Source organism: Mustela nivalis (assembly GCF_964662115.1).
Source record: "Mustela nivalis genome assembly, chromosome: 4".
Taxonomy (NCBI): Eukaryota; Metazoa; Chordata; class Mammalia; order Carnivora; family Mustelidae; genus Mustela; species Mustela nivalis.
Genome location: NC_139023.1, coordinates 61,648,452 through 61,665,234, shown reverse-complemented (window position 1 = coordinate 61,665,234; position 16,783 = coordinate 61,648,452). Strand labels below are relative to the sequence as shown.

Below are 16,783 nucleotides of genomic sequence, written 5' to 3'. Positions count from 1 at the left end.
ACCAGTGCAAGGCAAGCCAGCTGGGTCGACTTAGCAGTGTCCCCTAAAGGCACCCAGGTCCTAACCCCAGGAACCTGTGCATGTTGCCTTATATGCAAAAAGTGACTCTGGAGATGGATTTAATCCAGGTCTAGAGATGGGATGTTCTCCTGCATTATGCAGGCGGGCCCAAGTGAAATCCCAGGGGTCCTTACAAGAGGGATGCAGAGACAGCAGACACTGGAGGACGCTGGGCTGCAGGTGGAGGAAGGGGCCCCAAGCCAAGGAAGGGGGAGATGGTGGGAGCTCAAAAAGGCCAGGAAACAGATCCTCCCCTGGAGCCCCCAGAGGAGCCCCCTGCCAACACCACGATGTGGCCCAGTGACGTGGATTCAGGGCTTCGGAGCCCCCAGAACTGTAACAGAATAAATGTGTGTTGTTCTGAGCCGCCCCGCTGGTGGTGCTTGGTTCTGGATGCCCCATGGAGCTAATTCACTTCCTTTGGAGCCCATCTCCCTGGTGCCCATCGAGGGAGGGAGCGTGTGGCGGGATCCAGCCGGCAGGCTGCCCAGCTCCATCTTCTCCGGGGGCACTTAGCCAGCCCCCCTCGGGTACCCGGAGCCAACCCAGAGCATCTCCGAATCCAATGGGACATGAATTCAGTTTGCTGAGGTGCCAGTCTGTCTGGGTTTTCCGAGGGAAACGATCACGTACGGGAAGGAGGCGGGACCCGGGATGCTGGAGGCCTGGAGAGCCTGGGTCCACAGCCAGCGCCGGTCCCCACCCGTGCCCCTGGGGGCGGAGGCTGGGGAGCTCCAGGGGCTGGGGAAGGGGACTCACCCTCTACGAGGCATGTGAGGCCCAGGCCCAGGACTGGGGCCTGTGATGCTCTCAGCGACCCATGAAAATGGTTTTACTTTTGTTAGAAAACTGGAAATAATTATATAATAATCGTGAATCCTTTCTAGATGACAGTCTTCTTTAGACCAAGGTGGTCATAAAATAATGTCCTTTCTTCTTCCACTTTTTTTTTTTTTTTTTTTTAAGAGGAAGGGGCCCACAGAGAAAAGCAAAAAGCCCCTCAGGGCCCAGGCCCTGGCCTTCTTCCACCTTAGAATCCCCCGGTGGACAGTGGACATTCCCAAGACAAGACAGAGGCCCCCTTGGCGTGTCCTTGGCCGCACGGCTTCAACCTGGCCTTTCCTGCAAGGTAGTGGCTTGTCACAGCTCCTCCATGGTGGCTGGGGGGGTAGTGACAGACCCCCACAGTGCTGGAAAAGACTTGGGCTGGGGGAGGGGAGGGAGTACGTCTGGGCCTCGAAGGAAGAGCAGCTCTTTGGGGCAGGAAGGGTGGAAGGGGTGTGCTCTGAGGAAGAAGGCTGTGCCAGAGCCCAGAGGCATCAAGGAATATGGTGCATTCGGCTCGTGTGGCTGGAACAGCCCGTGTCCTGCAGGAGGGGACCCCCATCCCGGTTTGCCCCATTGAGGAGAGGAACCCACCAGGCACTGCACGATGCTGGGAGGCAGCTGCCCCTTTGGGACAAATAACCATTTCTCATAGCCCGCGGATGTGTGGCCAGTTGGCTGGAAGACGTGTTTGCTACCAGTGTGCATTGGGCGGGGTGGGGGAGCAGATTCTCCATAATCCCCAAATTGTATCACTTTTGTGCAGATGTCAAGAAGAGCTTTGCAGCAGGACACAGCGGGAAGATGTTAGAGCTACTACGTGGGAGTTATATGTACTTGGCATCACCCAGCATGTGATCTGGGGTAGCCCTTGGTGGCCTGGGCCTCACGGCTGGAGGCAGTGGCCTGGAAGGGACAGTGTATGAGAGCAGCAGGGATCAGGGAGAGCCTGGGGCGGGGTTTCCATATAGATAAGTACACATGTGTTTGTGCTTGTTTATTAACACAGCAAACACCAAGATCTCAAAAATACTGTGATTTCAAATGAAAGAGGAGAACACCCCTGTTCCAAGATTCTGGCAGCAGCGGCAGCTGGACACAGACCCCCGTGTGAGCCGCACTGGCCACAGCCTCAGGCAAAGTGGATACTGCTGGAGTTCACTACCTCCAGCAGAAAGAGAAGGGCCTCGAACAATGTGAACCAGAGGACACTACTGGAAGAGGTCAGAGACCCAAGTGAATGGAAAGACGTCCTGTGTTCACAGACTCTAGATTCCATGTTGTGGGGACGAGACTACTTCCAGACTGATCTGCAGATTCAGCGCAATCCCTAGCAGAATCCCGACAGCCTTGTTTGCAGAAATGGAAATTGCAAGGATCCTAAATAGCCAAAGCCATTTTGGAAACAAAGAGTAAGTCAAAGGGCTCATCTTTCCCAATTTCAAAACTTCCTGCAAAGCTACAGTAATTAAAACAGTGTGCTAGGGTGCCTGGGTGGCTCAGTGGGTTAAGCCGCTGCCTTTGGCTCAGGTCATGATCTCAGGGTCCTGGGATCGAGTCCCACATCGGGCTCTCTGCTCAGCGGGGAGCCTGCTTTCTCCTCTCTCTCTCTCTCTCTGCCTGCCTCTCTGCCTACTTGTGATCTCTCTGTCAAATAAATAAATAAAATCTTTAAAAATAAATAAATAAAACAGTGTGCTACTGGCATAAGAATCACCATGTAAATGGAAGAGAACAGAGTCCAGAAATAAAACCTGATGTCCGTGATTGGCTGCTTTTCTTAATCTAGATGCTAAGACCATTCAGTGGGGCAAGAAGTCTCTCAGCAGATGGTGTTGGGACAACTGGCCATCTACACCAGAAGCTCGACCCTTACCTCACACCATATACGAAAATTAACTCAAGGGCGCCTGGGTGGCTTGGTTAAGCCTCTCTCTGCCTTTGGCTCAGGTCATGATCTCAGGTTCTTGGGATCAAGCTCCACATCAGGCTCTCTGCTCAGTGGGGAGCCTGCTTCCCCCTCTCTCGGCCTGTCACTCTGCCTACTTGTGATCTGTCAAATAAATAAATAATTTTTTAAAAAAATTAACTCAAAATCGAATAAAGACCTAAATATAAAAGCTAAAGCCATAAAACTCTTAGGACAAAACGAAAAGGCAAATCTTCATGACCTTAGACTTGGCAGTGGTATCTTAAATCTGACACTAAACGCACAAGCAAGGGAAGAGAAAATAAATCGTACTTCCAAATCTAAAAATTGTGTGCAAAGAATAGGAGGAGAAAACTGAAAAGGCATCCACAGAACAGTAGCAGATATCTGCAAATGATATGCCTGACAAGAACGTGGTATCCAGAATACTACTGAACACCACAAAAACCACCCAATTAAAAATGGGGAAGGCCCGGAATAGATGTCTCTCCAAAGATACACAAATGGCCGTCGGGGCACAGGGACAGATGCTCCCTGTCACCAGCCATTAGGGAGGGGCAAATCCAAACCACAATGGGATACCACTTCGCACCCACCAGGCTGGCTATAATTAGACCGAGAATGACAAGTGTTGGCTGCGTATGCAGATGTTGGGAGCCTTGGACTTTACTGGCGGGCTGGGGAATGGGGCAGCTACTCAGTAGGTCAGACATAAAATTACTCCACAAACTCGTGGGTACATACCCAGAAGGACGGAACAAGGATTTTTTGAACAAAAAGTTGTACATGAGTGTTTGCCACAGCGAACGCTAGAGGTAGTCTAGTCTAGTCTAGTCACTAGTCAAGAGGTAGAAACAGCCCAAGTGTCCATCGCTGGATGAAGGGACAAACAAAAGATGGTCTAGCCATACAGCTGCATGTGACTCAGCCAGAAAGAGGAAGCACTGACCCCTGGACACGCGCAATGTGAAAGCAGCAGTCACAAAGGACACGTACTATATGACTCCACTGGTGCGAAATGTCTGGAACAGGGACATCCAGAGACAGAACGTAGGTCTGTGGTCACCGAGGGTTGACAGGAGGAGGAAACGGGGTGACTGCTGACGGGTAACGGGTCTCCTCTTGGGGTGCTGAAATGTTCTGGAACTAGACATTGGTGAGGGTTGGACGACACCACAAAGGTACTAAATGTCACTGAGATGAACACTTAAAAATGGGGACCCATATGTCACGTCTATTTTTATCACACTAAGGATTAATGGGTGAGGGGAGAGAGACGAGGCAGGGGAGGCGTGGGAGGCGTGGGAGGCACAGGCCTGGGGGTGGGGGTCCTGGCAGGACGAGGAGTCCCAGCCCCAGCAGTCCTGTCCCAGAGGCAGAAGGGATGTTTTCTGGAAAGAACAGCCAGGAAAGGAACTAGCAAATAGGCTAGGGGCCTCGGGGTGAACTATATACGGAGTTTATAAGGGGGACCCTATCTCCTGGATGCTTATTAGGACAGTCTTGGCCGGTGGTGCCTGCCCTCACATCCCAAATGCACAGTATCCACTGTGCTTCTCCGGAGTGTCCCAGTCTGAGCCGTGACTCACACAGCCACTCGACTTACAAGTCCCTGGTCCACACACTAGTTTTCACTGTGCTGCTGGGGAACTGACAGCTCCCCCACTTCACAGACAGGGGGCTTGAGCAGTATTTGAGTCTGCTTGTGGCCATCTGCTCTTCCTGGCCTGGGGGTTCTCCTCCTGCTGGGGGCTTCTTGGTGGGTGGAGGGTGGGGGGGGGGGTTCCACTGCCTGGCTGGGGTGGAACCAGGACGTCTGAAGCAGGGAAGAGCCATCCCATGGAGCTCGTGCAGTGGCTGGTGTGGAAGACAGAGCTCGTTGGGCTTCAGGGTGTCAGGTGGGTGTGGGACTGAACCCTACGTCCACCCCTGGTTAGCTGGCTGACCTGGAGTTGGCTCCTTAACCTCGCTAACCTTAGTTCCACACCTACAAAGTCAGGCCAGCAAGATCAACCTTCCAGAGTGTTACGAACATGAAAAGGAATGACACTCCTGCCACTCAGAGCCTCCACGGGCACCGGGTCGATGGCGGCTAGGTTATTCCTCCTCCCTTCCCACTGCCTTCCCCCCAGGGAGGAGGGGAAAGGAAATGTGTTTTCTGCTGAGTAATGCAGTTAAAAAAAAAAAAAAACTTGGAAAAACAGGATGAATCCTGACATCTTCAAGCATGTGCAACACTAAATATTTTAGGTAACCCACAAAAAAAGTGAACACACAGACACCCCCTCTCCAGGATGATTCAAACCACTTATTATTGGATTCTGGATGAGGCCCCCACTCTAGAGCTGGGCCAGAAAACCGTGGGCTCTGTGCCCGAGGACGGCTACGGGGTGTTGGTAGGCCATTCTAGGGTCCCCAGTGTCCCTGCATGAAGACCTCCCCCGCTGCCGAATGCCAAGGAAACGGTGTTGCCGTTCATAAATATTTAACAAGTGCATCTTGAAACATGCCGGGGGATTACTGGAGAGTGTGGAAAACAGACGGGCGCGCAGGAAGCTCAAGGTCATTAAGGATGTGAGAAAAAGATACAAACCGCCCACGGAATCATTTGTGACAGGATGCAAAGGGACACCCCCGCTGCAGCACCACCAGCCAACGAGGGGAGTGGGGAGCTGTTCAGACCAACTCGGTTTATCCTCCCAGCTCCGTGCGTACCACGAAAGGCGCCCACGTGCAAGGCCATGCAAGGCTGGCCCCAGACCCTCCGGAGCCCTGAGCTGGCGCCAGGTGAGAAGGCATGTGGGTTTCAGACACTTCGACAGCTCTCCGCCAAGGCACAAAGCAGAACCTGATGGAACCTTCCTTAAATGGGCCTAATAATGGCCCCTCCAGCCTCTGTGCTGGGAAAGCGGGCTCAGCAGCCCCCAGCCACACCCCGACCCTCTGCTCTGCCGAGGGGGAGGGGACAGCAGGAACACGTCCCCAGAATGTTTAGGTTTATTTAATTTGAGCTACACCTCAGCCTGTGTTTATTCTCAGCATAAATACACCTTCAATTAATTAAACGAGCACTTTTCCTCGTTGACACTACCCTCTTCAGAAGCCTGGGCTTCTGGCCGCTGCCCCCGGGTGAGTCATCCAGCGATCCCAGTGTGGCGGAGTCTCACAGAACCCTCCCCACCCCCAGCGGTTACCTAGCAACCAGCCTAGCAACCCCAGAGCCAAGAGCTTCATCCCTGGCGCTAAGCATAAAGTAACGTCCAAAAAGACATCTCGTCTCAAGGATGCCATCCAAAGGTATATAAAGAGGAGGCGCAAAGCAGCCGGCTCCCTCCTCCTGAAGTGGGCAAATTAGAGACAAAGGAGGACACGTTCTGTACTTGTTGCTTCAACAGCCAAAAGACACAATCACATCCTTGCTGTTCACACATGGAAATGAAAAGGACCAAGGAATGACTGGGCGGGCGCCACACAGAAGCTGCCCAGGTCCCTGGCAGGATGAGGAAGACCTTCTGTCCAGACCACAGCCATGAGAGAGCCCCTGGCACCGCCAGGGCTGGGGGTGGGGAGGCAGGTCCTCCTCCCTGCCTCCTGTGGCAGGTTCATCTCCTGCGCCCCCCAGCCCTCCACCAGCTGCCCCCTCACAGGAGAAGCAGGCCCTATTGTGTGCTTTCCTCAAAGATGCCAAACACATAACTGGGCAAGAAAAGGCTGGGAGAACACTCCAGAAGGGTGAACAAACGCGCTTGGCATTTCCCAAAGGTGTCAGCCCTCCTGAGCCTGCCCGCCACAGATTCAATGTGTCACCTGCAGAGCTCATTACAGTGTTCGTTCCCAGGGTCCTGGGTCCCTCTGTTAAAAATCAACCTCCAGGCGATTCCAGTGCGAGCAGTCCCCACCACACTCAGAGCAAGTGCCCTGCGGGCTGCGTCTCCCACACAGACCTCATGGCAGATGTGTGGGGGACCAGGTACACATCCTGCCCTGCTCAGAAGGGTGTTGGAACTGAAGCCTGATGTGCCCATGGAACGCAGGGCATTCAGCTGTGCGAGTCAGTCCCCTGGGCTCCCAGCCAAGTGAGCCAGGCCACCCGGTTCAGGTCACGCCCTGCCACTGACTCTGACCTTGGGGGTCATTTGCCCGACCGGGTGGGAACTGATGAGTTAACACCTGGAAAGGGCTTACATCCACGCACGGCCTAGAGAGAGGGATCCCTAGGGAGCTGCTTTCTTCCACAAGCGAGGGTCCCACAGGCAGACCCTGGAAATCTCCCCAAGTCCCCGTGCACTCCAGGCCAGTGCCATCACGAGTCACCCAGTGACTTGTCAGGTTATTCCTGTGCCAGGACGTACCCCCAGAGAGGACAGGCTCTTATCCTGGCTGGCAGAGGGGCTGCCCCTCTGGACCTCACCAAGATGCCTGGTCACACCTGAAGAGAAGCCTGGACCCCTCACTGGGGGAGCCTGGACCCCATGACATGATGGAAGAGACCAGAGGAAAAGTACTGAAGAACTCAAGTACATGGCCTGCCCCACATCCCGCGGCTGCCAGGGAGGAGGGGGATTTGTGTTCTGTGTGGCTCAGGGGACAGATGGAGGCCCCAGGGCAGAGGTCACCAGGAGGAGTTCAAATCAACAAAGGGGCAAAGGATTCTTAGAAGTGCAATAGTCCAGGGGCGCCTGAAGGGCTCAGTCAGTTGAGCGGGTGACTCTTGAATTTGGCTCAGATCATGATCTCAGAGACGTGAGACTGAGCTCCCGGGTCAGTGGGCTCCACACTTAGCACAGAATCTGCTTGGAATTCTCTCCCTCCACCCCACCCCCTGTGCTGGCTTTCCTCTCTCTAAAATAAATTTTAAAAATCTTTATAAAACAAGGGAAAAAGCAGCACCATGGGCTGCCTGGAGCGGGGAGCTTCCCAGGGGAAGCCACATCACCTTGGGGGGTTACGGCCAAGTACACGCTGCCAGGGGCCAAGCTCTCTGCCTCAGTTTCCCCTCCACTGTGAGACAGAGATGACCGGGCACACTTCACAAGATTTTTATGAGGATTAAGTGAGCTGAGAAGTCTCACGAGCTTGCCCCAGGGTGTGACTCATGGGAGCACTCCCTGTTTTTATCCTGTTACTGCTCCTAACAAAGGACAGCACAGGCCTCAGGAGGGTGAGGTCAGTCCCCGGAGGCTTCCTGGTGGAGCTGGTGGCTGAGCTGGCCCTGGAAGGAGCTGGAGGGTGAGCCTGTGCGGAGGTGAGTATGGAAGAAGGGGAGGAGAGGTACTGGCCTTGGAGACACAGACCAGTCAGAAGTCTCCTAGCCTCCCATGACCACCTGGGACTCGAAGGCCTCCGCACTGTGCCCTTCAGTGTGGCTGTGAACCCAATAGAGACCATGGGCGCTAAGCACATGAACGTGCCCAGACAGTTTAACGTGTAAGACTGGAGACTGTGCGCACTGCGATGCAGTGCCCTACCAATCACTTACTGTATACATCACCTTCTTAGACATCCCCCAGGAGGTGCGGGCAGAGATGAGGCAGGGTTCTGCCACCACAGCCCCATCCACAGGGACAGGCTCGGATCCTCTGAGCCCTCAGCTTCTGGTACCCGAAGCCAGGTAACCACACCGATGCTGCCAAAAGCCCCAGTGGCCCATATGCGTCACCCATGCCTTCCACAGGGGCCCCGGGGACCTGGACCAGGTGAGCATGCGGGAAAAACACAAACAAAGGACACGGGAGCTGGGGGAACAGAGCCTGGCACACAACGGACCCCAAAAGACAAAGGACAGCATCCCACTCTGGGGGGGGGGGGGGGTACCTAAAATGCCAGGGCTGAGAGGAACAAAGGTTACAATCAGACATGAGAAACCCAGACCCACTCAGATATCCAGATGGCCTCCACCATCAGAATGATGGATAGGATGACCTTGAAATTGAGGTCACTTCTGCCTCCGCCAGGAGGCGATCCGCAGGGCATGGGCTATGCAGGCCATCTGAGCGGAGCTGGCTGACCAGCGCGAAAGAGAGATGTCAATCTTGAATCAACCCAATCTGGTCCTGGTGAAGAACTTAATGGTACATGTAGACTGCACAGCCAGGAGCCCCCCGAAGAGCATCTCAGCTCCTACACCATCCTTACACCACTGGCAAGAGCCCAGACATGGGGCTTTTTGCACCTCAACACTGCCACTGCAAAGAGGGGTCTACCAGCCATACCAACCTCTTGGGACAGCTAGATCACCCGGCGAAACACCCCACAGACAGAAAACACTGCGACTCCGGGGGGTCCGCTAGCCAGGCAGGCCTGGCACAGTGTTCTTCCAGCCTGTGCGGCCGGTGGGAGCGACGCGAAGGAGGGATTCAAGGTCACGCCCCATCCTGGCATCCCTCCCCGGCCCGTGAAGCCACCTCAGCTCTGCAAGCTTTGTGTGCAGCTAGGAACCAATCCATGGAATTTCTAGGACATGGGACAGGACACTGTATGCAGAGGTGCCTCGGGAACTGCAGGGATCGGGGGGCCCAGGTGTCTGTGCTCCCAGACATCAGCGATCTGCTCACACAGCCACACAAAGCCACAGGAGAGGCGGCCACGGCCACTCTGCAAGGTCGGGGCGACCACTGGTGTCTCTCAAATCACCCCTCTGAAACTGGGTGAGGGCCACCATTTTACCATCTCTCGTGTGTCCTCAAAGAACAAGCTTTCAGAAGATCCGTATCCAAACTTTTTCCTCCACTGCAGCCGTCTCCACCCTCAGAGGCACCCAGATGTTAGGGGAGGCTCCACCCCCCAGCCTGGTTGGAACCCTGCCCCTTCCAGCAGCTCTTCCTCCCTAGACAACTGTCCGGAGCGAGGGCAGTCCTGACCTCTGGGGAGGCTCCCTGAGCTCAGAAGCTCAGAAAAACGAGGGAGGGGCCCTGAAGCGGGTCTTGCAGGTAATAAAGAGGCTGCCTTACCTTTGTGTGAGCCTGTGTCCTTCCTGCAACTGTGAGGTAAGGATCTTAAAGTTTGGTAAGTGATTTTTCACATGTCTGTTAGCCATTGTCTAAAAGAAAGTTTAGGGGTGGGTTTTCCCTGTTATTAAAACTAAGCGAGGGCTGCCTGGGGGGCTCAGTCGTTAAGCGTCTACCTTCGGCTCAGGTTGTGCTCCCAGGGTCCTGGAATTGAGCCCCACATTGGGCTCCCTGCTCAGCGGGGAGCCTGCTTCTCCCCCTGCTTGTGCTCCTGATCTCTCTCTCTCTCTCTGTCAAATAAATAAATGAAATCTTTAAAACAAACAAACACCCCCACAAAATGAGACTCTTAACTCTAGAGAACAAACTGGCGGCTGCAGAGGAGAGGGAGGCCAGGGCAGGGGTGAAGTCGGTCAAGGGGATGAAGAAAACACTTACCCTTCCAAGCACTGTGTCACAGACAGACTCAAATCACCATACTGTGCACCCAAAACTCACATAACACTGTGTATTAATCATGCCAGAATTTTTAAAAACAATAAATTAAAATTTAAAAAATTTTCAAACCAAAAAACACTCCTACGAACTTGTATATGGTCATTCCGGAAGACGAAGGAAAGAAAGAAGAAAATCTGGAAAACCACAGAGTGGGTTCTGCATAGCTGGGATCGGCCAGACAACCGGCATCCGGTCCTATCACTCCAGGGGCCAGCTTGCCCTCCACCCACCGCCAGGGCCACTCACCTTGAACCTCTCGGTGACCCCCTCAGTGATGCTGACAGTGAACTCCGCTATCTTGGGAGGACGTGCTTTGCCTTTCTTGCGGTCAGGCTCGTACTCAGTCTTCGTTTTCACAACCACCTTGGCCAGGAAGCAGAGAAGCACAGCGTCAGTGGTGTGGTCCGAAGCCCGTGGACATACCTGTCTGGCGAGGATGGGCATGGGCACCCTGGGGGCCCAGCCAGCATTTCACCCACAAGTATTTCACAGAAAAGAACAGCCGTCCTTGGCCTGAAATCTCGGGGCCAGGACTTTCGGAGAAATGGCCCATGAGTAATCCCGAGAGCAGCCCCAGGAAGGAAAGACGGTCACTCCCGGCTGGAGAAGTTAAGCTCCTCGGCCAGAGGTCCCCCAGCTAAGAGGGGGCAGGGCTAACTCCTGCCACTGCGCTCCTTCCACCACCCAGGATGCCGCAGAAGCCCCGGTGGTCCAGGGGGTGCCCTCGGCTTCCATGGGTCTTTCGGTGCCACTGTGGGTATAGGGAGGGAAGAGGCAAAGAGATTAGGAAGGAGCAGGAGCGGGCCTCCATCTCTCAGCCCCCACCCTGCCACCCTCTCCCCTCTCCGCCCCTGCAATGGCCCCCGGAGGATCTCCCTGCTCTTCTTCCCCTGCTCTCTACTGCGAAGTGAAGAGGTTTCTCCCCCCATGCACCTGCCCCACTCTGCCCCATACACACCCTTCCCTGCTCCCCCAGCAGCTTCCCACCAGCCCCCACCCGCCCTCCATCCTCCCCCCTCAGAGGCTCCAGCCCCTTCCTCCACTCGCCTGTCGGATGGTTTCTTGCTCTGTCCCCACAGGCCAGGGAGGCCTCAGGGTTTCCACTGCTCTAGTCTCCACTCCTCCACCTCAAATCCAGGAGACAAGAAGCGGCAGCAGGACTGCAGAGGGCCAGTCACCCATGCCCCCCCCCCACCCTAAGACAGCGGGGTTGGAAACCGTCTCTCTGCAACCATAGGCCCCAGGGAAGAGCCAGGGGAGAATCAGGATAGCGAGCCATGGGGGCTGCCGGAAGGACTCTAGGACTGAGCTGTGACCCTGGATCCAGCAGGGAGAAGGAAATCGGGAGAGAGAGTGACCCATGCCAGCTGCCACCGAAAAGTGATCCACGGGCCACAAAACCTGTCATCAACTCCTGCCTTCCCTCCTTCAGTCCCTTCCATGCACGAGGCTCTCTGGATGCCGAGAGGGCGGGCACGCCGAGTGTGACCGTGCGGGTGCCCACCAGCTCTGGAGGGAGCATTTGTGCATTCCCCTACTGTCCTCAAATCCCAAGTGTCCCTGACTCACTATGTGACCTTCAGCACCTGCCTGGCCTCTCCCAACCTCAGTGCCCTGACCTGTGAAATGGGACCACGGCCTATCTCAGCCCACTGCAGTGAGGAGGGGGCCGTCCACACAACCCTCAGCACAGTGCGAACCTGGTCGATACTCTACTGGCCCGGATTCAGCCGCCTTTGCCGCTAACACGCTCCGTGACCTCGAACTAGACCCTCTATCTCCACATGTGTAAAATGGGGGCCATGACAGTAAAGTTACTCAACAAATGTCAGGCGAGACCGGCCCGTGCCTTGCTGCCAGCTCCACTGTCACCAGCGACCCTCGGCCCTCGGTGCTCGCTCTCAGGACAGGCTCCACTCACAACCCTGGCTGTGTTACCTGACCCCACCAGCCTGACCCCACCAGCCACAGCACCTGAGACAGGAGACATCACCTCCCCTGAATCCTGCCTGTGAGCAGCACAGCACTGTTGTGCGTGTTAAGCGAGGTCTTGCATGAGAGGTCACATCCCAAGCAGGATGGAGCGTGGGACCCTGCCAGAAGCTTCTGTACAGAGGAAGGGGATTGTGGCCTTCCACTGTGTGACCTTGGGCCCATCCCCCGAACTCTCCGAGACTCAGTCTCCTCATCTGTGACCTCAGAAATCTTCTAGCCCAACCACTGGTTCCTGGATGCCCCAGAGGGGGTTCCCTCCCTCTGATTGAACACTCCCACCAATTCCCTCCCTCTGTTTGAACACTCCCAGGGATGGGAGACTCACTACCTTTCAGATCTACCTAGGCTACTTCGAAATGGCCCAATTGGTTGGCCAGGATTTCATACCTACCTGAAATCCACCCCCCCCACCCCCCGCCGGTAGAAGACAACTGTGTGCCAGACAATTCTGGAATGCAATAGACTGAGGGCAAAAGAGGAGACTCAGGCTGAGCGGAGGGAGTCACCTGACAGAGGTGCTGCCTGGGGACACAGCCTTCCTGGCACAGGCCACCACCACTCTGGGGCTGAGGAGGAAGGGAAAGGTGGGGGGATGGGCAGCTGAGCTAGCCCAGCAAGTCAGGGAAGGGGGATGTGCCCCTGACAGCTGGCTGCCCTGCCCCACCCCTCCCCTAAAGCCTCCTCTAGACCTTCAGTACCCCAAATTGGCCCCACATGGCCTACGTGCACAGGTGTGCCCTGCGGATCCTCTTTCTGAACCGAAACACCTGCCATCAGCCGCCTCTCCTTCTCCACCCCCCCCCCCCAATACACAAACAATAGAGTTCGGGGGATGGAAACCACTCTACTGTAGACAGCTGAGTAAGTCAAAGGGTGCACCTGGGAATAAAGGAATCTTCCAGAAGGGAAGGACCCTCTGCTGCCGCCAAGATATCCCCCCATCCCCGTCCCGTGGTCAGCAATCACCAGCGAGCCGGAATAAAGGACAAAGACCTGACTCAGAATGTCCTCGCTGGAGCTATATGAGACAATAAATGGAAACGCACTTCGGGGAATAGAATGAACTCGCTCGCGGCTGGGTGGTTTTTAAGCGGCAGCAAGGTGGTCAGAACGGATGCTGTGTTCATTATTCTAGGTTTGAGTTTTGGAATACAATTGTCGAGACTTTCAATCATTGCCATTTACCTTTTAAGACGTTAACTCCTGAAAAAATTATCCTTCACATACAGAAACTACTTGATTGGATACTGTACTCAGGAAAAGAAGGGGCTCTAAATTCAGAAAAGGAAAGACCACTTTGGGGAAACGATGATGAAGGGTTGTCCCCAGTTAGGCTAACACCCGGCCAGCAGAGCACTTACTAGAAGATTTCACAAAAGGAACAAAGAGAAGAAGGAAGCTCCCGAGAAGAACAGACGCCCTGCAGCATCTACAGCCGGCCTGGGAGGGGCAGACGGAGAGGGTGAGGACGGGAACCCAGCCCCTTAACGAGGGTCCACCTGGCCAAGGAGAGGAGCCTCCTCACCGGCACCGGGCGAATCGGAGGGGCGAATCCGACGGAAACCGCCCCACCTGGGCAGGCGCACGGGGCAGCCGCGCCCCAAGGCTCACCCCACACCCACAGTCCCCTGCTATCTTGGCGGGGGGGAGTATGGGCGGGGAGAAGCAGGGCCGGGGCCGCCGCGTTGGTACCGGGGGCCCCTCTCGGACAAGACTGCTACAAAAATCCAGAAGGGACCTTCCCCCGATTGCGCTCCTTTGTCGGAACGGAGCTGTCTCCGGATCCGGAATACCGCGCCGGCACGCGGTCCTCCCGGGGGGCTTCCTCCCTCCGCGCGAGCTCGCCCCCACTTCCTATCTCCCGCGCACGCCGCGCGTCTCTTTTGTTGCGGCCGCCGCCCGACGCTTGGGGTGCGCACCCGGCAGCGCGGGGGTGCCGGGGGGCTCTCACCTTGTCCGGGGGCGGAAACTGCAGCTGATTGACATCGAGGGGCGTCATTAGGGGGATGGTGTCGAAGCCATCCTCCAGCAGCGGCTGCTTGGTGCCCTTCTCCGCGAAATTGTTCCCCAACTTCACCATCGTTCCAGGAGACCCGAGGCTGCCGCCTGCGAGGGAGGGCCGGGCGGGAGTCACCGCGAGCTCGCCGGCTCCCCCTTGGCCTCCGGGGAGGAGGGATCGGGAGGACGCAGCTGTCGCGGGCCCGGGACTGGGGTAGGAGGGGAAGGAGGGGATCCCAGGCCCTCCCCCCCCCCCGCAGGACCCGAGTGCCCGGCTCAGGGGCGCACCGCGGCCGAGGAGGGGGCGCGCCCCGTCCCGGCGCCGGGGACCCGCGCGGAGCACCCCGGTTCCCCACCCACCCACTGGGTGACCGGTGGCCCGCGGACCCCGCCTCGGAGGGAAGACTCGGGCCCGCGGACCTCGCCCTGGGGCGGAAGGCTTGGGCCCGCGGGCCGCACTCACCCACGCCGGCTCGCAGGTCTGGCTCCGAGCGCGCAGCGAGCCTCCGCGTCGGCCGCTCCCGCGCGCAGCAATGGCGGAGGCGGCGCCGCGCGGGGCCGGGCGGGGGAGCCGAGCGATTGGGCTCGCGGCCGCTCCCTCCTCCCGCTCGCCGCCTCCCTTCCTGCCGCCCCCGGGGCCGCCCGTGAGCGGGTGAGTGCGCGCGTGTGGCGGCGGCGGCAACTCCGCCCTGACGCAGCGCGCGGGGCAGCACAAAGGAGCCCTCCCTGGGGACCCGAGCCCGACCCGACTACGAGGGGCGCGCCGGGACCCGAGGCTCGGGGCGGCTGCGGGGGGCGAGGCGCGGCGAGAAGGGGGAGAGTGGAGGGATGGAGCGATGCGCCAGAGTGGGGGGCACGGGAGCGGGCCGGTGGCGCGCGGCTGGGCTGGGAAGGGGGCCCCCGAAAACAGGGCGTAGGGTGTCCCCGCGGGAAGGAGGCGCGAATGCTAATGCTTCGGCACGAGGGGGAGAGCTCTCCTGAGCAGGGGACGGCGCCAGGCTGAGAGGACGCCGCGGGGCTGCCTGAGGGTTGGGTATTCAGGGCAGAGAGAGCGCTTGGCGCGCTGCGCCGCGTTGGAGGGAAGGGGAAAGGTTTCTCTGGTCTGTTGGTTAGAGGAAGAGGAAGGGGGGGTTTCCTCGCTGCAGCCACAGCCTGGAGCATCCAGGTCGCAGAGGATGGGGGGCGCGGAATGAAGGGCGGGGGTTTCCAGCCGCTATCGCAGCTGCCCAGATTAGGGCGTCATTTTGCGGACCTGGAGCCAACCCTGGCTGCAGGACTCCCCAGACGAGAAACCGCGCGTGGCGTGCGGGCAAGACCAGAAGCTGGCGGCAGGCCGCTGCAGGGGAATCGGTACCTTGCAGGCACCTGTCTCTTTCCGGCCCTGCTGGAAACACAGAGTAGGGGTTCCTGAAGTCTTACTTCCATTCCACACCTCAGTTGCACGACTGAAGGCTGAGGCCGCGTCTTTTCCATCAGCCAACTGAGAACCATCACTGGAACCTGCCTCCCCTCCCCTAGAACCGCAGGGATTACCCGGAGATGGCGGGAGCAGCCACTGTCTGCCTGTGCCCTGAGCCTGCAGCCCAGTCTAGAAACCTGGCCCTGGGAGCCCCAATTCCAAATCCCCAGGAGGGCCCCACCCCTTTGACACATGAGGTCCCTGGATTTCTCCACTTGCCCCAGCTCCCCAACAGGGTATAAGTGGGCCTTTGACTGCAGGGTAGCCTGGTGGGACCCAGGATCTTGGCAGACACTACCCTTGGCCAGCCTGCGGACAGCAGGTGTCCCAGGTGCTGGCCCCCACCACAGGCCTTGGGTGCGGCCGCCAGCATCTTTCCGGCAGAGGCTTTTAAACCACAGCACCGGACTCAGTGACACCTGTGAAGTGAAACCCTATGTGCTTCCGGGAGGAAGTGGCTTTGTCCCCATCTCGGGTTTTGGCATTTTACTGACCCCAACACAGGAGCCACACACACACACACACACACACACTGTGGCTAGAATCTCACACAGGGAGCTGCAGGGTGAGCCTCCCAGAACCCCATGTGTACCTCTCCTGCCCTCAAAGGCTCTGTGAACAAAGGAGGACAGGGACACAAAGGACCCATGGTTCGACAGAGACAGCAGGAGACAGTCTTGCTTTTTCGTGCTGTCCTGGGTTTTCATGTGGACTTTGCAGTCTCAGTTTGTGTGGTGTCCCAAGTGACATCTGGCCGGGGGAAGGATGCAGGGAAGGACTCGGTGAACAGACCTACAACCCAGCCAGCAAAAGCTTGGGGGTGAGTGCCTAGGTGGACAGGGGACCCACCAGAGGGTCACAGTCACTGCCGGGAGGCTGTGGACAAAGTGCGACAGCCCCAGGGAGGGCAGAGGGAACGCAGGGAGGAAAGGGATGTGCAAGACACTTAGTTTCCTGGCCGCCACGGCAAACCACCGCAAACTGGGGGCATAAAATGTATAGTCTCTCAGGTCCTGAGGTCGGAGGTCCGAAACTCAGGTGTCAGCAGGGCCACACTCCCTACGGAGGCTG

The 16,783-nt window shown here is 57.2% G+C and overlaps 1 protein-coding gene across 1 annotated transcript in view; it reads right to left on the bottom strand.

The window, feature by feature from the left end:
- Nucleotides 1-15,267, bottom strand: part of NSG1 (neuronal vesicle trafficking associated 1) — a 28,966-nt gene extending 13,699 nt beyond the window's left edge. Inside the window, exons 1-3 of the mRNA XM_082728541.1 lie at nucleotides 14,717-15,267; nucleotides 14,207-14,361; nucleotides 10,507-10,623 (exon numbers count right to left, since the gene is read on the bottom strand). Of these exons, the coding sequence (XP_082584667.1) occupies nucleotides 10,507-10,623; nucleotides 14,207-14,335 (246 nt within the window). The 5' untranslated portion in view covers nucleotides 14,336-14,361; nucleotides 14,717-15,267. The remainder of the gene's footprint in view (nucleotides 1-10,506; nucleotides 10,624-14,206; nucleotides 14,362-14,716) is intronic.
- Between the last annotated feature and the right edge of the window lie 1,516 nt (nucleotides 15,268-16,783).